Raw genomic sequence first — 25,927 nt, forward strand, 5'->3', positions numbered from 1 at the left:
CCTTTTAGAGAAGGCTTAATACTGGTGGAGTAGAAACAGGTGAGTAAGGAATCAGGTGACAGCCGATGACACCTCAGAGAGTCCTATTCACTCCCATAGGGGTCAAGGGTACAGCAGACTGTCAGGCATCCTTAAACTATGGCCCATGGGCCACATGCGGCCCACCTAGGACATTTATCCAGCCCATCAGTGTTTTTCCCACTACTGCCTGTCCTGCTTAGCAGCGGACCCATCCCGGGGCCCACAGTCCTGCCCTCCAATGGTCTGAGGGACAGTGAACTGGCCCCCTGTTTAAAAATTTTGAGGACCCCTAGTCCAGATGTTCCCAAAAAGTAGCTGAGAGAGGGCCAGAAGGCCTAGAGTAGCCTCAAAATGGTCATGAGGAAAATACAAAGTTCAGGGACCACACTGATTAAAGAACATGGCAGGACCAGTTATCTCTGTGAATGTCAACCGGATGGCTGCTGGAGGTCCCATGTCTCCAAAGAATCCAGTCTGAGGAGGTGAAAATGACCATGGGTCAAGTTTTTTCCTCTTTCAGAAAACTTCAAGGCTGGAGCAGAACTTGATTCACCTTAAGGGTAATGAGGAAGAAGTGGTTGAAGGGAGAGGAGCAGAATCTTGAATTTTATTGTTTTTACTCATAACATAACTTTTTTAATTTCAATTGCCTGAGTTTACACAAAAAAATCTGGGTGACTTTTTTAAGTCAGGAAGATAAGGAGCTCAGAATTACAAAGTAGATTGGATTACAGGGTTTTCTTGAAATTAGCTGTGTGTGTACCTGATACATAGCCTATAAAATTCACAATCGGTTTACACATTTTTTTTGATATTTCTGTATTTTAAGAATATTTTGCAATGAGAAGACTATGTGCTAAGGCATTTCTTTCCATCATCTTATAAATATCTCAGGATTCCAAGTTTGATTTGCTCAGTAACTGCAACTGATAATCATCATTGTTTTACTCATCACCTATTTCATCTCACAAATTGAATATAAAATTCACTGGGATTCTTTTCGTTTCTTTTTTTGAGGTGAGGAACAGTAAATAGTCTTTTATTATTCCATTTCTAACTTCGTTGCTTTAATTTTATGGAAGTTTTCATGTCCAAATCCCTTACTGTTGACTTTGTTCAGTGTTTCAGGAATAATAAAATTACCTAATTTTTCAGCAGAGTGTTATGTCGACTCTTTCATATTTTCATTTAATTATCCTTCCTTGCCTTCATGACAATCTACAAAGGAGACCCAATCTGAAGGATTGCTTCTAAATTTGTCTTTTTTTGCTCCTCTCAGCCCCAACATCGTCCTTGTTTTTCTCTTCCCTTACTTTCCTAACACTGGAAGCTCCAATTCAGATGTTTCTCATTTTTTTTCTTCTTAACTGATTTCATAGCCCTTTTCCGTATTGTTTTCCCAGAGCAGCCCCCTCTTCCTCAGAGCCTGTTGTTTGTCTTGCCCAAGGGGGAGGCATTGCTTTTAGCCCCACCAGGCCTTCTCCTTCCTGTGGCTTATCTGCGGCAGAAGAAGCAGCGACTCAGACTGAGTCACTTGGGCTCTGTGCTTGTGGCCAGAATTGCACGTCTGTCATACGCTGATTAGGATTCTTCTCCACTCAATTTCTCTCCTGTTCCCCCACCCCTACTTCTCTTTCATTTGGAGTGCACAGTGTGGATGACAGGAACGGTGAAGTGGGTTGCTTGACAACATTCTCTCTAGAAAGTTTTCAGTTCATTCCAAACCCATGTATTAAAAGATAACTTTATTTTTGCTTTGCTTATCTTATTAAAACAGAAGGCAACTGGGTTCCTGTGCGTTGCCTTTCTAGGAACCACTTGTTCAAGCATCCGATTCATGTTAAAAGAAGATTCTGTTGAATGGCAGTTTTAATGTGGGTTATATTTCAGCAAAATGGACAGATCTCTTTAAATTTAAGCTTGATGTGAACATTGGATCACATTTTGACCTTGTCATTATCTTCTGGAGTAGGGCCGGTGGGTGTCTGTGTGAGGTCTTTCATGTGACCTGTGTTTTCATTATGTTAACAAAGGTGTTGAGGAAATGACACTCAATTACTCGAGGCCAGCTCCCAACTTTACTTTTTTCCTTGGGTCCAGGCTGTGATGCACAAGACTTCACTGATTACCCGAAACCCTCGCTCTGTAACTTTACCTTTAAGCTTCCATCTCGAAGGCAAACACAAGTCTTTGGGCAGAGATTACCATCTTAGGAAAGAGATTTCCTACCCATTACTCTCCACAGAGCATCCTGGACTTCTTTATTTCTTAAACTGTACACAACAGGGTTTAATAAAGGTGTTATGACAGTGTAAGTCACCGAGATTAACTGATCCTGATCTTTGGTGTTCTCTGACTTGGGCTTGAAGTAGGCAATGGAGGCACAGCCATAGTGAATAATGACCACAGTCAGGTGGGAGGCACAGGTGGCAAAGGTTTTCCTCCGGCCTTCAGCTGAGGCAATCTTGAGAATAGTGGAAATAATGAGGACATAAGAGATGAAGAGGAAGGTGGCAGGGACTGTGATGGCCAGGAGGCTGATAATTAAGGTCAGAATATCATTAATGAGTGGGGTGGCACAGGCCAGGTCCAACAGAGGTCGAACATCACAGAAGAAATGCTCAATCAGTGAGTTGCAAAAGGGCAGTCTGAGAATGGCCACAGCCTGAACCAGGGAAAGTGAGAACCCCGTGGCACAGACGGAGGATGCCAGCATGGCACAGACCCTCCAAGTCATGATGATTGAATAGCGCAGCGGGTTGCAGATGGCCACGTAGCGATCATACCCCATTACTGCCAGCAGGAGGCAGTTGGTGATGGCAAAGCCAAGGAAGAAAAAGAGCTGAGCTCCACATCCCTCCAGGGAGATGGATTGGCTCAAGCCTACAAGGCTGGAAAGCATGCGTGGGATAATGACCAGAGAGTAGAACGTCTCTGAAGTGGAGAGGACACTTAAAAAGAAGTACATGGGGGTGTGCAGGTGATTGTCAAGGCGAATAATAGTCACAATGATGACATTGCCAGCCAGAGTTAGGATGTACAGGGTGAGAAAGACCACAAAGAGTGTGAGCTGATGTTCCTGAAAATTGGAGAAACCTTGGAAAACAAACTCCCTTACCTCTGTGTGGTTGGCTGCTTTCATTGGGGATCTCAGGTCTAAAAGGCAAAGAGAGGGTCAACACCATCTTTTAGCACCAAAGTCCACCCTGAACCTGAGTGCACAGCACAGGTTAAAGAGACAGTGCAGCAAAGGCCCAGCTCTAAACAAATAATCAACACATTGAATCCCACAATGGCATAAATGTACTTATGATATATGTATGAATGACTTACTAAAAAAAAAAAGAAAGTAAACATTGATTTTCAATCCAATTAAAAAAAAAACCTCAATGAATCAGCTTCTCTCATGCTTCAAGCACATGGCAGACTAAGTTCTTGGATTGAAAATAAAGACACACAATATTTGAGGAAGATTTTAAAAAAAATTTTGATGTAAAGCATTCTTTCTATGCACATCTGGGTCATTTAAAAAATGATCATCGATGACCTATGAAATTGTTTCCAAATTTTTTTAAATTGGACTTTCTTAAAACATAACCATATTCTCAGACCATCGTGTAGACAAGTTCACCAAAAAAATGATAACTTGAAAAATTGCAAATGTTTGATAATCAAACTTAAAATTCAAAGAAGAGCTCATAAGGAAGATTAGAAAATATAGTTGATCTCCTCCCTACATGGATCACCTCCTGAAGCTGGCCTAATTTTCACAGACGGGACACGCACCACATGTACATGTCTGTACAGCAGACCTAGTTCCTTGGGTTGACCACCTCTGTATGTTGACCAGTTTGTGACAGTCCCTTGGGTGGTCAACTTACCGAGGTTCTTCTGTGGATTTAGAACCAAATGAAAGGATCACATACCCAACCATTTAGAACATAACAGAAGGAAAAACATAGTTTAAAATTCTTGTTTGTAGAGAAGAGGCTGAAAATGAATAAGCGGGGCATCCCTTCTAAGGTTAATATAGGAGCAGGGCCAAAAAGAAAGTAGAAAGAAAACCAACGGCAATGAAATGGGTGCCAACAATACGTGTATAAAAGAAGGACAAGATGTAGAAAAATTCATGAAAGTAAAAGTTTATGAACTTTAGGTAAACTGTTAGTAAAATTGTCCAAGAAAAAAACAAGAGAAACAAACTATGTTATGAATTAATAAAGGCACACACTTCAGATTCAAAAAGAGGAAAAGTGACAGTATGAACAACTTTATTACAACACGTTTTTTAATTTCTATGATATAGGTATATTTGTAGAAAAAAAAACCTGCCAATACTGAATCAAGAATGAGAAAGTGTGAAAAATCCCATAGCTATTTTAAGAAATAAGGACACTTAAAAACTATAAAGGAACAAACCCACAGGCCAAGACAGTTTTACCAGTAAGAGTTATTATATCGAGAATTTAAGGATAAAGTAATTCCTACACTAAACACACTATTTTAGGTAATAGAAAAAGAAAAAAAACCTTCCTTACCACATTTCCAGAGCTAGAATTATACTGACACCAAACTTAACAGACCAATCTCATGGACATATATAGATATCAAATTCTTATTTATTTATTTAGAGATTGATTCTCAGCCTCTTCCCTTGGTAGAGTGCCATGGCATCATCATAGCTCACAGCAATTTCAAATTTTTAGGCTCAAGATATCCTCTTGCCTCAGCCTCCTGAGTACCTGAGACTATGGGTGGCTACCATAGTGCCTGACTAATTTTTCTCTTTTTAGTAGAGATGGGGTTTCACTCTTTCTCAGACTGGTCTTGAACTCCTGAGCTCAAGCAATTCATCACAGAATGCAGTTGGCCTTTCATATCTGTGTGTTCTGCATCCGTGGAGTCAACCAATCTTAGATCAAAAATATTCGAGAAGGCGGCACAGGGGCTCATGCTTGTAATCCTAGCACTCTCCTAGCACTCTGGGAGGCTGAGGCGGGTGGATTGCCTGAGCTGAGGAGTTCAAGACCAGCCTGAGCAAGAGTGAGACTCCCCTCTCTACCACAAATAGAAAAATTAACTGGGCGTTGTGGCAGGTGCTTATAACCCCAGCACTCTGGCAGACTGAGGCATGTGGATTGCTTGAGCTCAGGAGATTGAGACCAGCCTGAGAAAGAGCAAGGCTCCATCTCTACTAAATATAGAAAAACTAAGGCTGAAGGCCAGGCATGGTGGCTCATGCCTATAATCCTAGCACTCTGGGAGGCCAAGGAGGGTGGATTGCCTGAGCTTAGGAGTTGCCTGAGCTACAGTGAGACCTCATCTCTAAAGAAACAGCTAGGCATTGTGGCATGTGCCTATTGTCCCAGCTACTTGGGAGGCTGAGGCAAAAGGATCCTTTGAGCCTAAGAGTTTGAGGTTGCTGTGAGCTGTGATAATGCACTCTACCAAGGGCAACAAAGACAGACCCTGTCTTAAACAAACAAACAAAAAAAAAATGTGAAAAAAAGGCATCTGTACTGATTTGTTTTTCTTGTTGTTATTTCATAAACAATACAGTGTAACAACTGTTTACATAAGATTTACATTCTTAGGTTTTATAAATAAGCTAGAGATTATTTAAAGTATATGGGAGCATGTGCATAGGTTATAAGCAAATACTTCTTTATTTTACATCAGGGATTTGATAATCTGCAGGAGATCCTGGAACCAATTCTCCATGGACACCAAGGGAAGGCTGTGTTCTCAAACCAAATCCAGCAACGTGAAAAATGCATGACCATGTTGGTGTTATTTCAGAATGAGAAGGTAGTTCAACATTTAAACAGTTCAATTATATAATTCTTCAAATAAACTATTTTAAGAGAAAACTCATGTGATTATTTTAATAGTTGCCAAAAAGCATTTTTAAAATTCAGTATTTACCTTGATAAGAACCCTTAGTAAACTAGGAATAGAAGATTTTCTTTAAGGTGATGAAACGTGTGTGCAGCACTTCTACAGCCAACATCATGCTTAGCAGTAAGAGACTGAAGAATTCTCTTTAAGATTAAGAAGAAGATAAGGGTGACTTCTTTATCCGCTTCTCTTCAACATTGTCTTGAATATTCTAGCCAGCCCAGCAAGGCAAGAAAAAGACATTAAAGATATAAGGATTGAGAAGGCAGAGGGAAAACTGACATGTTTTACAGATGAAGTGATTTGTGGACACAGAAAATCCAAAGCCTACTGATAAATTAAGAAAGTTTAGCAAGCTTCTGACACCAAACTTATATATAAAAATCTAATACATTTCTGTACTTCAACAAACTGATAGTGAATTAAATTTAAAGCTGATTTGTTGTATAATAGCTTCAAAAGTATAAAGTATCCATGAAGAAAATCCTTTATGGTGAAAATTATAAAACCTTAATGAAGAACCAATGAAGTCCATTGGTTACAAGTAAAGTCCATTACAGACATGGTGCCTGTGGTTCAAAGGAGTAGGGTGCCAGCCCCATATACCAGAAGCAGCAGATTCAAACTCGACCCCAGCCAAAAACTGCAAAAAAAAAAAAAAAAAGTCCATTGGTTTTCAGTAAAGAAAACTGAAATAAGTGGTTATGCTTATACCTTGGAAGGTCTAACGTTATGAAGATTCTAATGAATAATCCAAAATTGGCCTGTGGAGTGAATGAATTGCAATCAGAATCTCAAATAGGTTATTTCTGACTATTTTTCAGACTGACAACTAATATTGAAAAAGTACAAAGTGCAAGAATAGCCAAAAACTCTTGAGGAAGAAAAACAAATGGAGAGGATTTGCCCTTCAAATATTGTCGCCTGTTATAAGGCCATAGTAATTAAGGACGTGTGGCATTTGTACAGGGATGAACAACCATGATAATGGAGGAAAATAAGAGTTCTGAAACAGGACATTTCTTCCCCATAGGGCTTGCATTGCAGACTGGTGGAAAACAGACTAGTCAATTGGAATAGTTAGTTACTCAGACAGAGAAAAAATGAAATTAGATTTGCTTGACCATAGAAAAGTCAATGTCAAATGGATTAAAAATCTAAACACACACAAAACACCCTATGGCCCTATTAAATGTTTAGAAGACAATGTAGAAGAATATTTTTAAACTTTGGGGTAATTAAAGATTTCTTAAACAAGATAGAAAACATAAAAAAAGATAACTTTTATCACATAAAAATTAACTTATAATTTTCAAAATAAATCTTAATAAAAGAAAAACAGACAAAGGGAAAAGATATTTGTAAGAAAAATGACAGATGAAATAGTCATACCTAATGGATTCTGAAAATCAAAAAGAAAAAACTATTAATAGATATTAAAAGATCATTATCTCTATTAATAATGTTAAAGTAATTTGATATGAAAGGAAGCACAAATGACATATGAACATGTAAGTAGATTTTTAACATCCTTATTAGCCAGGGAAAAAGAAGACCACAGATCACAAAAGAAGACCACAGTCCCTTCTGTACACGTCAGCTTGCAACTAATTCAAACTGTCCCAGATACACAGCAAGGGAAGCTTCAATTCCTTACTGGCCGGAGAGTCGAAATTGATACAATTATTTTGGAAAACAGTTTGACATCACTTGCTAAAGTTGAAAATGAACTAGCAATTTCACCATTAGATAGTTAACCCAGAAAAATTCAAAAGACAGACACAAGAAGTTTATAGCAACTTTGTTCACTAAGAAAAATTAAAATACAGACAAACTGAAACAAATCAAATGTTATTCAAAAGTAGAAAGAGCATTTCAATTGAAGTAAACTGTCACAATTCAGTATTACAGAGCATCGAATTAATGACTCTAGAGCAGGGTAGGCAAACTACTGCCCTCTTCTGTGTTTGTAATCAATAGACTGCAAAGACTGAAGTGTTTACTAACTAGTCCTTTATGAAAATATGTTTGCAGAATCCTGTTTAAGGTAATTAATACAGAATCCTGTTTAAGGTAATTAATGAAACTAATTACATTTACATAGCATCATGTATGCACATCAAAGTTATGTTGAATAATAAAAGCAAAACCTGACTGTGGGCTTGGCGCCTGTGGCTCAAGCAGCTAAGGCGCCAGCCACATACACCTAAGGTGGCGGGTTCGAATCCAGCCCGGACCTGCCAAACAACAATGATGGCTGCAACCGAAAAATAGCTGGACGTTGTGGTGGGTGCCTGTGGTCCCAGCTACTTGGGAAGCGGAGACAGGAGACTCGCTTGAGCCCAGGAGTTGGAGGCTGCTGTGAGCTGTGATGCCACAGCTATCCCCAGGGGGATAGCTTGAGGCTCTGTCTCAAAAAAGAAAAAAAATATCCTGGCTGTGTGTGTATATACATATACACACACACTCATATATATACCTATATACACACATTATATATATATATGTGCATGTACATATATATATAGTACGTGTGTGTATCTTTATTTTATTTATTTAATGTTTGAAGGAAGGCAAGATTAAACAGTGTATGTTTTAGAGGTAATCAATTTTTAAAAAAAAATTAGAAATGCTTTAACCTAAAGTTAATTTGAATATTTGGCCTATATTAAGTATTGTATGAAGCTTTTAGACTTATGATAATGTTCTAATACTTAGTTTGGGTGGAGGGAATCAGGGTATTTGTTTTGTTTTTCTTCTTAAATTATACATGTTTTAATATATTCTTTCTAATGCATACTATATTTTACAATAAAACCTTTAATGCTATGCATTTAGAAAAGTGTTCATGATATTGTTGAATGGAAGAAACATTGCAAAACAGAGAAGGGGAAAGTCACATGATCCCAATGTGATAAATAAAATAAAGGTACATGTCCATTGAATATGTATACTTAGAAAATAGACTCTGAAGATTCACAAATGAATGCATGTGATATTTTAAAATGAAAACTAATGCACTAGTATTTTAAAACATACATTATGCAGCTTTAAAAATAATGCATATGCAAATTTTGTAAATCAATGAAATATAATAAGTGAAAAAGCAGAATATGATGTAGTATATTCCAAATGTTCTCAATTATATGAAAGTGTGCCTAGTGAAAAGGCTGAATGGAAATCATCTAAATGGTGGTAGGACATGATTCTGCATGGCGTAATTATAGGTAAATGTCTACTGTCTCCTAAATTTTCCAAACTTTCCATTATGAATATGTATTACATATTCAGTGGGATGGAGGGTACGTTCAATTTTTTTTAAGTCTCCCTTGAAGCTGTTCTCATAACTATCCTCCGTATTGATTACCTTGGCATTTTATTTCTCCCATTTCTTTGGTCACAGCCCTTGTCACATTCAACTGAAATTATTTATTATTTGACCTCTCAATCTTTAAGGCTTGTGATGATTGAGATCATAATTACTTAATTCCACATTCCCAAAGCCCAGCCCAATTTTTGCCATATCTTAGGCTTTTGGTAAGTATGTGTTAAATGAACCAATGAATGAAGGGATGCTCTCGAGGACATCTAGTCTGACCGAGGAGACCCGCACCTCTGCCAGAGATACACAGAGGCGCTTCTTTGGGCACCCAGAAACCAGGACAAAGTGCCGGAGTGGGAATCCAGACTTTAGAGAGATACAGTCCACTAAAAGGTAGAGAACAAGAATGTGGCATCTTCCTTTAGGAACAGTGTAGACACACACGGCGTGTGAAGCCTCCCAGAAACAGAAAGGCAGAGGAACTCCTGAAGATGGACAGGGAAGGATAAAGTCTCATTAAGCTGCAGAACCAGAGAGGCTGCTAGAAAGAAAAGCCATGAAAAGATAGTACAGGAAAAGATGGGATCATTAAGAAGGGACATAAGCAATTAATCTTGATTTGGTTTTCCAATTCGGTGACTAACTTTTTTTCTAAAAAGGTAGCAGAAGTGCATTGAATTATTTTGCAATTTACAATTTTCTTTATTCCTCAAAGTAACGATACATCTCCCACTTAAAAATAACTATGTGGCAGAAATGTGAGGAAACTTAATTCCAAAAAGGATAAAGAAATATCACATATTTAATTCATGGCAGAGCTAACTCTGAAATACAGCTCTCTTGACCCTGTACGCTGAGTTCTTTGCTCTTGAAAGAGAACTCATTACTGGAAGAAGAAACGCTTTCTATCTCGGCTGAGACACTGATGCATGGAACACTGATACACGGAAGTCAATGAGCCTTTTTTAGGAGGATATTTAAGAAAACAGAATCACTGTATCTTGTTCTGAGCTGGTTTTGATATCTCTGTGAAGAGGTGGGTACACGGATGGCATAAGTTCCTGACACAGCCACTACCATCTGATAGGAGGGCAACGCTCAGAGGAAAGCTATGGCCCTTTGTTTTCTCCTGTTGCAAGTCTAGCATCCACGGTCTGGTATCCAGTTCACATCCATAATTCATTCTCTCTCTCTCCACCTGTCTGGCATCCCCATCTTCAGTTCAGTTCACATCCACAGTTCTCTCTCTCTCTCACACACACACACATACACATTATACCAAGCACATTTTTCAGAACCTAGTCATCTGGATGCCCCACACTCTGGCAGGATAAGGAATCTGATCTAGGACTGAGCGTAACAGATAAGGGGAGTCAAAGTAGCACACAGGCTCTAAAGGCTAATAGAGCCATAGAGTTGGCCCTTATGTTCTACATGCCTCAGGTCCTTAGAAATCACTGTGCAGAAACTCACATTTGGCTGATGCATGCTAGCCTAAGAGTTTAGTGATCATTTTGCAAGGAAGTAAAATATTCCCATTTTATAGGTGGAGAATCCAAGGCTTGGGCGGATAAGCTACTTTTCAAACTTACATACCTAGCAATTGGCAAGACCAAGGGTAACACACAGTTAGGCTTGACTCCTAATTTCACGCATTTCCATTGAGTCAAAATTCTGCTGAATGAAAATTCAAAGAACGTGTTCAGATAGGAGGGGAAGGAGACAGTAGCTGTAGGATAAATGCCTGACTCTCAGCCTTGTTGGCTCAAATCTCTGGGACATCATTAGAAGATGACAACTCTGGAGTTAAAAAAGTTGTGTTATTCACTCGTTCTTCCCTTGTTCTTTCAGCAGATTCTTCCACTATTTACAAATGAAACTTGTGAGAGTGTTGCATTCTACTTCACAAGCAACAAGTCTCAATCAGCCCTCTGTGAGATATTAATACGAGGAAAGTATGAAACGCTAATGTCAAGAAAATCATCAGAAAACCAGAATGGGAAAAGGAAGAAAATAAAAAATTTTTAAAGCAAAATTCCTTTTCTTTTTGTTAATAGCAATAACCACTTACTTCTTGCAAACTTGGCAAAAGAGATGAGTGAAATTCTCTTCAGAGCTGGTATATCTGAACTTGGGGAGAAAAAGTTCTGAGATAAGAAAGACTCTCTCCAAAAGGACTGTGTGGAGAAATTGAGAACCAAAGCCCTGAAGGTCAGAGTTTCCAGAATGCAGATGGCAGTTCAGGGTATGGTGACTAATTCCAGGCCCAGAACATTGACTTCTCTGATCTGGAGAGTCCTCCTGAACAGTTGAAATTTCTTGAAACTCTAAATCCAGGAACGTTGTCTGTTTACTCCTAAAAGAGGAGCAGATCCATCTGCTCCAGGACTCTGGGGTTGCCCTTCGAGAATCATTCCAGGGCTCAGGGGGCAGCAGAGAAAGAGTCTGAGTCTCTGTCCCTGGGGCCTGATTAGGAATTTGGGCAATTAGTAGGACAAAACTCTTTGCCTTTGTTGACTGATTCACAGGAGCAACTTGCACCTTAGACACTGAAATGTGTTTTAACAAACCAGTGAACCCAGAAGAAATGTACAAAATAAAATAGCTGTCTCTTATTCTAGAATGACTGAACTAATAAATCTTAACAAACATATACTCGTACACAGGGCAGTGTGCTGAGTACTGAGGATGTTGGCATGACAGAAACAGTCATGGTATTTGCCCTCATTGAGCTAGCTCGTTATGGAGGGAGGTTTACAGAACTGTAGTTAATCCATGGGTATCTTTGTGCAAGTTTGAAGATGAAGCCTCTGCTGGGTAGATGCAGCCCATGTGCACACAGCTTTGTGAGAAAACAGTGGACTTATATAATTACAAAATGGCATTCCTTCCTACACGGGATAGACGGAGATCTATATCTGGATGCGTGACTTGTCGAGTCAACTGTGGGCTGGGTTTTACCCCTCACTTTCTCCCAGATTAGGTGTACTTGTGTATTGTGCAGCCTACTCAACCAGGCATGTTTCAGACAAACACTGTCTCAAATAAATACATTATTACAAACAAAAATAAATGCTCAGAGAAAAAAATCGCAGGCTGTTATGAAATCAAATAACAGAAGGGGAAGGTTGTGTTCATCTAGGAAGTTTTTTGATTATTTTTCTGAGGAATGAGGTTCAAGCTGGAAGGTGGGTCAACTCGAAGAAGTTAGGGAAGGGAATTTAAGATAGAGAGGAAAAAGTGAGTGAAAGACTTGATAGATTAATGATAATACCTCATTCCAAGAAGCAGAAAAGGCCAAGTTGTACACAGGGAGTCCAGGGGAGAGATGATATTAGAAGGTAACAGGAGATGAGATCATTCGCAGTCTTGTACCACTCCAAGCTTATTGTAAGACTTATGCGAAGCCAGAAAAGCTTTTAAAAAGGTTAATAGCACAATCAGATGTTCATTTCAAAAAGTCTAGTTGAAATGTAAAAAATGAATTGGAGCAAGAGCAAGTTTGGAAGCAGAAAATTCAATTAGGAGGCTACTGCAATTCTCCAACAAAACCACGATGGGAGTTTGGAACTAGGATGGCAGACATGGGGATGGTTTTGGCCTGTTGGGGCATGTAACATCAATTCATGGTAGGCATCCTGGGACATGTGGCCAAGAGACCTGCCTTTATCAAACATAGCAGGGATTCAAGAGTCATTTCTCAGATGTTCATCTAGAGAAAGAAAGTACATTTTTTTCTCCAGAAATCTGAAGCGTGTGCACTGTGATTCTCTTCTTGAACTTGGACAGAATACTGACTTGATTCATCATTGCTGAGAATGTCACAGCCTCTCACTCAACTTTCAGACTACAGCCCCTTGAATGAATGGGTGGTTGTGTCTTTTTGAGAACAAACCCTGTGATATGCTCACAAATATATATTATGGACATATGTAAATATCAATCATTGTAAGAAATAAACTATCTGTGTATATTGAAGTGTAGGGCTTTAGGGTTATGATGTATCCTGGACCAACTTCAGTGCCTTCTCTTGTTCTAAGCCCTCCTGAAGTCTGATGGTGTCATGAGTTACTCAGGAAATAGGCTGAAGTAACTATAGTACATTATGTTGCCCACTGTGTCTAATTTAAATTATACATGAGGGAATGAGGAAATAAACTAGGTTATGTTTGGGAATCATAGGACCCCCTATGAAATAAATTCAGGACAAAATTTCAATTTTTTGGTTAACTTTCATGAGCCTTCATGACTAATTTTTGCTATGATTTGACTGTCCCTGCCAAAATTCATGTTGAAATTTAATTGCCATTGTAACAGTGTTGAGAGTTAGAACCTTTAAGAGGTGATTAGGTCATGAGGTATCTGCCTTCATGAACAGATTAATGCTGTTATCAGTGAGTGGTTTGATTAACACAAGAGTGGGCTCTTAATAAAAAGGATGAGTTTGACTTGATTTCTCTTTATGTTAAATGGTTGCTTCTGCCTTCCACCTTCCACCATGGGAGGACCCCTTGCTAGGTGCTGGTGTCATGCTCTCGGGCTCCCCAGTCTCCAGAAACATAAATCAAATAATTTCTGTCTTTTATAAAAGTGCCAGTCTATGGAATTCTATGACAGCAGCAGAGGACAGACTAAGACAGTTGAGCTTGGTATCTAGGAATAAGTGTTAGTTCAGGGAGCAGAATCTAGTAACCTCCCTTAAGTGTTGATATGTTCCCAATAATCACTCACTCTGGTGAATGGATGCAAGTTCCTCCAAAGAAGACTACAAATATGCATTTGCTGTAGTGTCATAGGGTCCATCCTGAAGGGGACATTGCTATCTGAGGGCTTCTGGGAGCATGAACTGGGAATTAGGGGAGAAGTCATTATTCTCTTGTCTCAAGTCATGACTATGTTCACCAGTCCTAGAGGTTTTAAAAACATATAACTTCTATTATGTAAATCCATTTTCTATTCTCTTTTAATTTTAGAAATGCCAAGGTAAATGACATGGTGCCAAAGAGCTCTGCAAGCAAACAATTCTGATTACTGTCACCACCCATTTCATCAACCACATACACTCCTCATGTTTGACAGGGACATGGTGCCATTTGGTTCTTGGCTTATTGGGATTTCATTCTCCTTACTAAAATCAGGAAGCTATTCAGTGCCAACAGCTTACGTATTTCACCAGAGTGAAGAGAACTATCACTATGAAGTTTTCCACTGTCGAGTCTGTATTTCTGTGAACCAAGTGAGCAAGCTGTGAGAGTGATTCTGATCCCCTTTAATACAAACGTTGAACCCAGAATCTCAAGTACACATATCCATACATGCTGCCTGTCTGAACATTGTGTTTCTTCCCTCTCTGTCTAACAAATTTAGAATTAAGTCCTATACACATTTATTAAGTTCCAGATGCTATGAATTAGGTGTCTCCTGGGATCTGACACTAGTTATGGTTTGAGGCAATGACAGAGAGTGCAGTAGACAAAACTTCTAGTAATGGTAGCAAGAGGAGGCCATTAACTCCCTTTGCAAAAAAAAAAAAAAAAAGTATAAAACTAAACGGGATTATCATAAACAATCATTTCGGGATACTAGAAATTGAACAAAAGCAGGAAATAAATTAAGAAACATTCATGCTGAAAAATAGCTAGAACCTCAGGTTAAAGTAGCAAGACTCAGTAGTTTGTTTTTTGTCTTGGAGATGATCCCAACCTCCTCCTTATCCCCATGTTCATTGGGTAGAAAGTTTAGTTTTACTTGGTTGACCTTGTTTGTGAAAACCAGGAGATTTAGTGTCATAAGGGTCAGGCTTTATTTAGGGTAGAGGGCAGGTGAAAAATTTTTCTGGTGCAATGTTGCAAACTTTCTTGGAAATGGAAAACTCACAGCTTTGCTGCTCTGATGTGTGGTTTTAATTCTGGGAAAGCAGTAAATAAATGAATCATAAATTTAACCGTGAGGTTCCTCAAGTAAAAGGACCATAGACAATGAATGCACCGAGGAGACCCAAGAGCACCTAACCAAAAGCGAAAGCCAGGTGAGACCTGAGACCTGGCTGGAACTTTGAAGGCATACCACACCTTGTATACAGATTGATCAGTGGAGGGTGGAGCCTTCGAGGCTCCAGGTGTTTGGACAATCCCTGTTCAAATTATTGGCTAACCACTAAGCTGTGTAGTCATGGGCAAAATCCTATGAAGCTGGCTTTTAAGAAGTTAAAATTATTAAAAACTGGAAAGATACCAGCATCCACATACAGCAGGTTCTATGCTTTAGACGGAGAAAGGAACTAAAAAAGACAAACAACAACAATAACATTTGAAAATATGAAACAAAACCAGAGTTGCGACAGTATGTTCAGTTTGTGACCCAAAGTTAGGGGAAAATATCAGCCAATAGTGATCATTCTAAATGGGCCCATATGCTGAATTTAGTAAACAGAAACAAATTTTAAAAAGAGATTTTATACATATGTTCATGGAATTAAATGAATCTATGTTCAAAAAATTTATTTTATTTTTTGATACTAAGTCTCACTCTGTCACCCTGGCTAGAGTGCTTTGGCACCATAGCACATGGCAACCTCAAACTCTTGGGCTCAAAAGATCCTTTTGCTTCAGCCTCCCAAGTAGTTGGCACTACAAGCACCTGCCCCCATGCCCAGCTAGTTTTTCTATTTTTTAAAATTTAATTAATTAGTTAATTTCATTTTTTAAATTCAATCATAGCTGTGTACATTAATGCAGTCATGGGGTACAATGTGCCGGTTTTATATACAATTTGAAATACTTTCATCAAACTGATTAACATAGCCTTCATTGCATTTTCTTAGTTATTGTGTTAAGACATTTATATTCGACATTTAGTAAATTTCACATGTACCCTTGTAAGATGCACCGTAGGAGGGAGGGTAATTGATAGTTTTTCTATTTTTAGAAGAGACGGGGGTCTCTCTGTTGCTCAGGCTGGTCTCAAACTCCTGAGCTCAGTGATCCACCCCCCTCAGCCTCTCAGAGTGCTAGGATTACAGGTGTGAGCCACCACACCCAGCTGTTCAAAATATTTAAAGAAAATATAATGGAATGATTCAGAAAAATGGAGCTCTCAAAAAAGACATAGAAGCCAAAAGAATGCAAATTCCAGAGTTCAAAACCCCAATAATCAAAATTAAAATTTCACTAGATTATATCAATAATAGATTTAAGATGGCAGAAGAAAGAATAGTGATCTTAAAAATCAATCAATAGAAATGACTCAATCCAAAGAACACAGAAAGAAAAAAAATGAAGAAAAGTGACCAGTCGTAAGGACTTGTAGAACAAAGTGAAACATTCCAACATAGATATAGTGGGATTCCCAAAAGAAGAACAAAGGGGTAGAAAAATGTTCGAATATATTATAGCTAAAACCATCCTAAATTTGATGGAAATCATAAACATAACAGATTTAAGAAGCCCGAGAAATCCTGATGCAAAGAGAGCCATATGTAGACACATCAGATTAAACTGCTGAAAGATAAACACAAAGATAAAATCTTGGAAATAACTAGAGAAAGTGACTCATCATGCACGGGGCGAAAAAACAATATAATTAACAGCTAACTTCTTAACAACAAAAAGGACTGAAATACCATACACATTGTTGAAGGGTAAAAAAAACTTTTTAATAATAAACTCTATCTCTTGTAACAATATCCTACAAAAATGAAGGCAACATTAAAGTGTACCCAGATAAACAAAGATTGACTTTGTTGTTAGCAGACATCACCTTTAAGAAATATTACAGGAATTATTCAGGCTGAAAGGAAATGACAGCTACCAGTAATTCATATCCACAGAAGGATTGAAGAAAACCAGGAATTCTATCTGTCATAGTTAGATTTCTACAAAGAAGTGGAACCAATAGGATAATTATTGTATAAATGGGTTCACAGAGTTATGAAAGTTGAGAAGTTCTTCCACTAACCTCAGTTTCTTCATTTATAAAACAGGGATAATAGCATTTACATATATGTCTACTCCATCGTGTTATTATGAGATGACATCAAACAAAGACGCAGAGTAAAGGGCACAAGCTGGTAGATCATCGTTGTTATTACCATCACCACGTTAGCATCTCATCAATCACAGATGAGGAAAACAGAAGCACAGATGAGAGTCAATGTAAACACTCATCGAGTTACTGGAAAATAAGGAACTAAAACCTGGGTAAATCAAATCACTAGTCTAATGCTTTTTTTTTTTTTTTTCCCCAACATTATCAAGGTGCCATCTTAGGTTGCTGCCACTAGCAGTACATTGAACACAATTTCAAGTTAAGTTAAATTTCGCCTACATAGAACAACTTTGTGATTCTGGATTTCCTGTGTTTAAGTCTTGATTTCCTATTTATCAGCTCAGGGTCTTTGGGAAAGCTATATAACATCTCTGTGCCTCTTTCCTCTTCTGAAAAGGGAGTATAATAATACTATTTTATAGATTTATTGTTAGAATTAAACGAGTTAATATGTGTACATTGCATAGTTTTGTGAGTATCATATAAAAATAGTATATTGTAAATGTTATCAAATTTATTTTTTAATTTTTTATTAAATCATAACTGTATATATTAATGCATTTGTGTGGTACAATGTGCTGATTTTATATAAAATTTGGAATGCTTACATCAAACTAGCTAACATAGCCTTCACCTCACTTACTTAATTATTGTGTTAAGACATTTATACTCTACTCTTAATAGCTTTGATATGTACCCTTGTAATATACACCATTGGTGAGGTCCCACCAATCAATTTTTTAGAAGTAGTAACTATAGATATGCTGAGAGAACAAAAGATGAATGAAAAAGTCTCCAAAAATTCTTACAATTGAGTTAGCAATATAAAATCAATCCAAAGAAATGATTGAGTTAAAAAGATGTAACAACTGAAAATAGAACCCCTATCTATTGCCATATACAAAAACTAATTCAAGACAGATAAAAGACTTAAATGTAAGGCATGAAACAATAAAAATTCTAGAACAAACATAAGAAAAACTCTTCTAGACATCTACCTAGGCAAAGAATTTATGACTAAGACCCCAAAGGTAAACACAGCAACAACAAAATATATAAATCGGACTTAATGAAATTAAAAAGCTTCTGGACAGCAAACACAGCAAAGAAAATAATCAACATAACAGATAGACAACCACAGAATGGGAGAAAACATTCACAAATTATATATCTGATAAAGGGCTAATATACAGAATTTACAAAGAATTCAAATGAGTCAGCAAGAAGAAAACAAACAGCCCCATTAAAATGTTGGCAAAAGACGTGAAAAGAAGTTTTTCAAAAGAAGATAGACAAATGGCTACCAAACATATAAAAAATCCTCAACATCACTAATCATCAGGGAAATTCAAATTAAAACCACAATGAGACACAACCTTATCCTGTCAGACTGGCCATTAATAAAATGTCTAAACACAATAGATGCTGGAATGGATGCAGAGAAAAAGGAACACTCTCATAAAGTGTTGGCAGGACTGCAAATTAGTATAATTTCTATGGAAAACAATACAGAGATTCTTCAAAGAAAGAAATATAGAAATACCATTCAACCCATCAATTCCACTATTGAGTACCTACACAAAGGATAGCAATTCATTTTATGAAGAAGACACTTGCAGTCAAATGTTTATTGCAGCACAATACACAATTGCAAAGATATGGAATAAACCTAAGCACCCATCAATTCATGAACAAATTAAGAAAATGTGGGATATGTGCATGTGTGTATTTATAGAGACACACACAGAGAGAGTACTACTCAGCCATGAAAGGGAATGAAATAATGTCTTTTGCAGCAACTTGTATGGAACTGGGGACCTAAGTATCTTAGGAATAAAAAAAAAATCACATTTACTCTATTGTAATTATATATAATCATAATTGAGGGATAAACAATGGACACACATAGGCAGAAGGAGATATAAAGGACATTGGAAAACAAGAAAGAGGGAGGGTGGAAGAGGGTGAGTAGTAAAAACTTAACCCATTGGGTATAATGAATAGTATTCTAGTGATGGGCACATCAAAAGCTCCAACTTAAGCATTATACAGTGTATCCATATAAGAAAAATATTGGTACCCCCTTAATATTTTGAAATAAAAAAAAATAGGTGACAATTGAGGGGCAACTTTTACATATTTTAAGACTATAGACACTCATTAATATTGGATTAGGCTGTGGATAATGGGATGGATTTAGTATGTGAAAGCTGAGCTGGCAAGGCTGAGGCCTTGGGCCACCCTCAGCCAGGGGCTCCAAAACGAACATGGCATGTGTGATGAGCAGTGCAGGGATGAGAAAGATCAGTGTAAAGGTAAAAAAGCTCATACAGCAGAATTTAGGGGCAGGGTCAATGATTTTATCTGGTGACTTTAAGGGAGCTTAAACTTTCAAAATACTTAAAAGTCAGCCCTCTGTATACCTGGCATTAAGGATTCACATGTAAACCTACCTGATAATTGTCCCTTCTATTCTCTCAAGTATGAAGAGTCATTCCACAGGCACCTCTCCCTTGGCACCAGAGAAATGGACAGAAAGTACAACATGAATCTTAGCAGATCTTTGGCCCACCCTAACAAGGGAAATCAGTCTTTTCACACCTGAGATTGTTCCTAACAGCAAGCCAACTTTGCTCTCCAAGGTCTGACTCTCAGGATTAGGAAATGAGTTCCATAATGAGGTCTCCAGGCACTTTGCTGTTTGGATTGTGTCTTCTGCTATTGATCACTTGGGAGTAGTAAAAATAAGTACTATTTTGGAAGGAGAAATACCAGACATTTGGGACAGACAATTTAGTCCTTTATTTAGAACATGCAAGGCAGAGTTAGTGCTTTGTGACCCAAAGACAAGCATCTTCTAGTAGGTGAGGTTAAGAGAGTCTAGGAGAACATAATATGACTATTTATACCCTTCGCTTCTGGTCTAAGACAAGGAGACTGTGAAAGGCATTGTTTTCTACTCTCTAAATACTGTAGTTTCTCTTAGGTATTGCATTGTAGGTGGTGTCTAAAGATTTATCAGTAAAAGGGGAATTCCTATTAAACCATACCTCTGCTTGGTATGACATCAGTGATCCCCTGATAAGGAAATTCATAGACTATGCAGCAAAATAGCATAATTCTATAAAGTAATCTAAAATTAAATGAGTGATGTGTTTTAAATGATTTTAGAAAAGGCATTGACAAAAATTGGGAAAACATTTCATAACTATTAGTAGAAATTAATAATCTATTATTGTAGGCAGGCAGGTTTCCAGAGTGGTGAGTATGATTCACACCTGAGCACAACTTTCTAGAAGACCCAAGAAACAGGCCACATGGTGAGTTTTATTTCATTATATGCTGGGGTGGACAATGCTTACTATAGAATATTCTGTTATCACATAGCCAGTGATGTAGAGAGAACATGGACTCTTGTAAGGAAGAATGTGATTTCTAAGATTTGGAAATGTAGATGAATAATCTAGAGAAAAGGGACATAAAATTAGTTTCTGTACCAAAGGCTGTTCAAGAATCTAAGCTCTAAGAGAGCGAAGACCAACTCGGTCATCTTTGTCCTCCTAGCATTGACATAATACTTACACTTTGTGATTACCCAACACATTGAACCCCTGGTTTAAAGAAATCAAAATGCAGATTTCAACGGTTTCTTTATTGATATATAATAATTGTACATGTTTATGAGGTGCATGTGATTTTTGATGCATGCATACAATGATCAAATCAGGGTTTGAGAACATCCGTCTCCTCAGATGTTTATCATTTCTTGGTGATGAGAATATTTCATGTCTTCTTTTCTAGCTATTTTGAAATACAATAAATTATTGTTAACTAGAATCACTGTACTGTGCTTATTCCAGAATTTATTCCTTTTATCTGACTTTATATCCGTGCCTATTAACCCATTCTCTTCATTCATGTCCCACTTCCAAGCCTCTGGTAATCCTCATTCTACTGTCTACCTCATGATATCAACTCTTTTATCTCCCACATATGTGTGAGAACATATGATATTTATCTTTCTGTGCCTGGCTTATTTCTATTTTTAAATTGATGCATAATATTTGCACATATTTATGGGGTACATCTGATACCTGATGCATGCATAGAATGAAAATGTACAAGACATTTTTAAAAATTCAGGAAACAACAAGATAAATAAGTTTTCTTCTCTGGGGAAGAAAATGTAAACAGTGCACTAATCCTTGATTGGATCAGAGGCAAACCTTGTTCCCCATTTTTTGTCATATTTCTGAAAGAAAGAAAAGGCGAGAAAAACTCCAAAGTCAAAAATATTGTCTGAATTTTGAAGTTTCTGTTCATCTGTATCCTCCCAACTTTTTTTATTTCTTAGGTTTCCCATCTCACCTGCATTTTCTAGACCCTGAATGAGTAATCCTCCTCTTGCCTATGTTTTAAATTTCCTCATCCCACTCTGTAGATTATTCTGTTACAGCCTCCTGTATAATGGTGTTGCAATAGAGTTTTTGGGGGGCATTAGCAATTTAGAGTTGATTAATGATCTGGAGGAGGAAGAAAGCAAATATTCTAGGCCACAGAAATGAGTAAGATCTTCTAGTTAATAAAGTGCAATTAAGTTATAAGAATAATATGGCTGAATTCTAATATATGCAAGCATAATGGAAACTGTGATTTTACAGTGATGAGCTTCAAACTATAAATTATAATCTAGACAAGGGATCTAGATGTTATTGCAGATTGTTCCTAGATGTATTAGTTGGATGAGCTACTGTGACTCAATGGAGGAGTAAAATATTAGGCATCTTCAGGAAGAGAATTAGAAGCAAAACTAAAAATCATATTCTATCTAATTGGCACCTGTATTAGGATGGCACATGACAGGCAGCAATGCATGTATATGGTCAATGCACTTCAAGAAATATTTTCAAAAAGTGTAATAAGTCCCATGTGAGCAATTGGAAGGAAATAATACTTATGTAGTCCAAGCTGGGATAATCACACACTTGTATAGAAATTTAGGAATGTTAAACTGAAGTACCTCCACCTCTACCCTTCTCTTTTTAGAAACTTAAACCGGTTCATTTGTGAAGAATAAAAAGGAATAACTATCAACAAAATCATTATTATTAAGGGTTTTCTATAAGCCAAGTGCTAGGTCAAACTCTTCAAATACATTAACGCATTTAGTTCTCATGGTGACTCTGTGAAACATCACCATACTCAATTACAAATGAGTCTGAATATTGTGCTTAAAGTCCTGAGGAAGAACTGAAGTAATTCATACAGTCCCTGAGTTGGTTTCTAAAAAGAATATAATGACAACATCTGGAAGGAAGCCTTAGACTAAGGTTATTCAAAATAAGGGAGATTATTTAGGAGGCCACTGCAGTGAACATGGTGATGGTAGAAAGCATGGAGAGTACAGACAGAGAGAAGAGAATTTGGGAAGGTATTGTCTTTGAGTTGGCAGGAGAAGGGAGGTGATTAAGATGGTTCTTAGTTTTCTGAATGGAGGTAATGGCTAAATATGATGGGTATTATCAAGAGTAGACATTGGGCTTAGGGGGTAAGGATAATTGAAGTAACAAAATAGGATGTTTGGTCCTTCTCTGATTAAGTGAATTTTATCTTTGCTCTCACACTGGGAAAACCCATTCCCGGTCGGAAGAGACAGCTTCAGATTCATGTTGTCCTCTTTCCTCCCTTTGCCTAGGATTCAAGGGGATGAACTAAATACTGTAGGTGTCCTAGCAAATCAATTTTCATGACCTTAGAGGATATGTGTTTCAGGAATTCCAGGAAGAAGAGACAATGTGGATGCTCCCTTTTCTAGTCTTTCATGATGACAGGCACACAGGGCTTAGGGAAGTGAAGATTAGATTTAGTGTTCTGGGGAGAACTCATTCTAAGAACTCCCACAGGGCATTTGGTATTGAATACCACTGGCAATATTGAAAGGATAACAGTCTCAGATATGCTTCATCTCTCACTAGGTTACCGTTCCTCTATGGCTCCTTGGGGGACTAATTCAAGCATATGTTGAGGAGGAAGAATAGATCTGGACACATCCCATGTATCACTTGCTTCTTCCCTGAACTAGACTCATCTCTTCAATGGCCAGGTAGTTGTCTCTTTCTTTCTATAAACAGCTTTGTTGAAGTAGAATTGACATAAAATCCACTAAATATATTTAATGTATATAATCTGATGAATTTTGCGGTATGCATACATCATCACCTTAATTAATGAAACCATCGCCACAGTTGATGTCACAGACATATCTATCACCTTTGTAACTTTCCATGTGTCCCTTTCTGTTTTGTTCCCTTATGTGGTAAAACACTTACCATGAGATCTGCCCTCTTAAAAATTCACAAATGTTTAAGTGCATAATATAGTAATATTGACTATAAGCATTATTCTGTACAGCACATCTCCAGAACTTGCTCATCTTGGATAATTGAAACCTTATACCAACTGAAGAACAACTCACCATTTACTTCTCCTCCCGGGCCCATGATAACCACCCTTCTATTTTCCACTTCTGTGAATTAGAGTATTTTAGGTGTCTCGCATAAGTGGAATCATGCAATATATGTCCATCTGTGACTAGCTTATTTCATGTAAAATAAGGTCCTCTGTTTTCATCCATGTTGCTGCAAATACCAGAATTTCTTTTTTAAGGCTGAATAACATTCCTTTCTACATGTAAACCACATTTTCTTTACCCATTTATTTTTCAATGGACATCAGGGTTATTTCCATAACTTGGCCATTGTGAACAGTGCTGAAGTGAACATGGGAGTGCAAATGTATCTTTGAGATTCAGATTTCAATTCAGGTACATGAAAAGATGCACAACATCACTAATTTTCAGAGAAATGCAAATGACAACCACGATGAGACATCACCTCACAGCAGTTAGAATGGCTAGTATCAAAAGAACTGTCATCAAAAGTTAACAAGTATTAGCAAGGATGTGGAGAAGTTGGAACTCTTGGACCCTGTTGATGGTAATGCAAAATGGCACAGCCACTGTGGAGTTTCTCAAGAAGTTAAAGATAGAACCAGCATATGATCCAGCAATCACACTTCTAGGTATATAATCAAAAAATTAAAACCAGGTGGTTGTTTCTACAAATCTCTTTTAATGTGTTTATGCTTTCCCTCTCATCTCTTCATTCTCAATCCCAGGATCCTAAGGCAACCTGCTGTAATAGCAAAGACAAAGGTGAGCCAAGGTGAGGACTCTGAGCAATTGGCCAAGAGCTGAACACTGGTGGCCCCTGGGGTCTGGGGCATTGCTCAGAGGATGGACATACTCTACTGAAAGCCTTGGTCTAGCCTACTGTATTTCATGATTGCCTCATCATACCTTTCTTTTCTTTGCCCAGCTCTTACAAACCTAGATCTACCTCAGTGCTGAAGTCAAATTCCACTTTTGTGACTGAGTTCCTCTTTGAAGGTTTCTCTAGCTTTGAGTGGCACCATAGACTTATCTTCTTTGTTGTCTTTCTGACTTTGTACCTGCTGACTTTCTCTGGAAATGTGATTATCGTGACCATTATTCACCTGGATCGTCACCTCCACACCCCCATGTATTTCTTCCTGAGCATGTTGTCCATCTCTGAGACCTGTTACACTGTGGCCATCATTCCCCGTATGCTTTCTGGCCTCCTGAACCCTCACCAGCCCATTGCCTCCCAAAGTTGTGCCACTCAGCTCTTCTTCTATCTCACCTTTGGGATCAACAACTGCTTCCTGCTCACGGCCATGGGATATGATCGCTATGTGGCCATATGCAACCCCCTACGATATTCAGTTATCATGGGTAAGAGGACCTGTGTCCAGCTGGCATCTGGGTCACTGGGAATTGGTCTGGGCATGGCCATTGTTCAAGTAACATCTGTGTTTGGTCTGCCCTTCTGCGGGGCCTTTGTCATCTCCCACTTCTTCTGTGACGTGAGACCCCTGCTAAAGCTGGCCTGCACAGATACCACTGTCAATGAGATCATCAACTTTGTTGTCAGTGTCTGTGTCCTTGTCCTACCCATGGGACTGGTATTCATCTCCTATGTCATCATCATCTCCACCATCCTTAAGATTGCATCAGCTGAGGGTCGGAAGAAGGCCTTTGCCACGTGTGCCTCCCACCTCACGGTGGTCATCATCCACTATGGCTGTGCCTCCATTATCTACCTCAAGCCCAAGTCCCAGGATTCCCTAGAGCAGGACAGACTCATCTCAGTGACCTACACCATCATCACTCCCCTGCTGAACCCCGTCGTGTATAGCCTGAGGAACAAGGAGGTCAAGGATGCTCTGCGCAGAGCCATGGGGCAAAAGTCCCTCTCCCCTTAGTGAGAAGAGGTTGTGAATAATTTTTCTCTGAGTTTATAAATCTGTATTCATTTTTAGTGCTGTTTTAATAATACCTTTAAGTATGAGATCAAGGATACTAGACCAAATTAAATTGTGTGGCAAAACTGGTGATGAAACTGAAGAGGTCATACTTTCCTGTCCCCTCCTCCAGAGCAGTCAGGAAATGGCTTGGCATATATTGAGCATGTAGAGAAAAGATGTGTATGTCTAGGTTATGTGCACCCAGGTGCACTCACACATGGGTACTCACATTCTTAACAATATTACAGGTTACAC

At 38.2% G+C, this 25,927-nt stretch overlaps 2 protein-coding genes across 2 annotated transcripts; one reads left to right on the forward strand and one right to left on the reverse strand.

The window, feature by feature from the left end:
• Positions 1-2,230: 2,230 nt before the first annotated feature.
• LOC100958736 (olfactory receptor 10J1-like) lies at positions 2,231-3,163 on the reverse strand. The gene has a single exon (XM_003795212.1). The coding sequence runs from the start codon at positions 3,161-3,163 to the stop codon at positions 2,231-2,233; it is 933 nt and encodes a 310-aa protein (XP_003795260.1).
• Positions 3,164-9,479: 6,316 nt separating this feature from the next.
• On the forward strand, positions 9,480-25,630 carry LOC100957548 (olfactory receptor 10J3-like). The gene is made up of 2 exons (XM_003795369.1): positions 9,480-9,634; positions 24,664-25,630. The coding sequence occupies exons 1-2, from the start codon at positions 9,480-9,482 to the stop codon at positions 25,628-25,630; spliced, it is 1,122 nt and encodes a 373-aa protein (XP_003795417.1).
• The last annotated feature ends 297 nt before the right edge of the window (positions 25,631-25,927 follow it).

This window comes from Otolemur garnettii, unplaced genomic scaffold (genome assembly GCF_000181295.1).
Source record: "Otolemur garnettii isolate 467f Iridium unplaced genomic scaffold, OtoGar3 scaffold00091, whole genome shotgun sequence".
Taxonomy (NCBI): domain Eukaryota; kingdom Metazoa; phylum Chordata; class Mammalia; order Primates; family Galagidae; genus Otolemur; species Otolemur garnettii.

What these genes read in the sequence shown, in the direction of transcription:
- LOC100958736 (XM_003795212.1), bottom strand. Translation starts at nt 3,163, where the DNA reads ATGAAAGCAGCCAACCACACAGAGGTAAGGGAGTTTGTTTTCCAAGGT.
- LOC100957548 (XM_003795369.1), top strand. Translation starts at nt 9,480, where the DNA reads ATGAATGAAGGGATGCTCTCGAGGACATCTAGTCTGACCGAGGAGACC. An exon ending in GAGATACAGTCCACTAAAAG is followed by an intron (nt 9,635 to 24,663) that starts GTAGAGAACAAG and finishes TTCTTTGCCCAG; the next exon opens with CTCTTACAAACCTAGATCTA.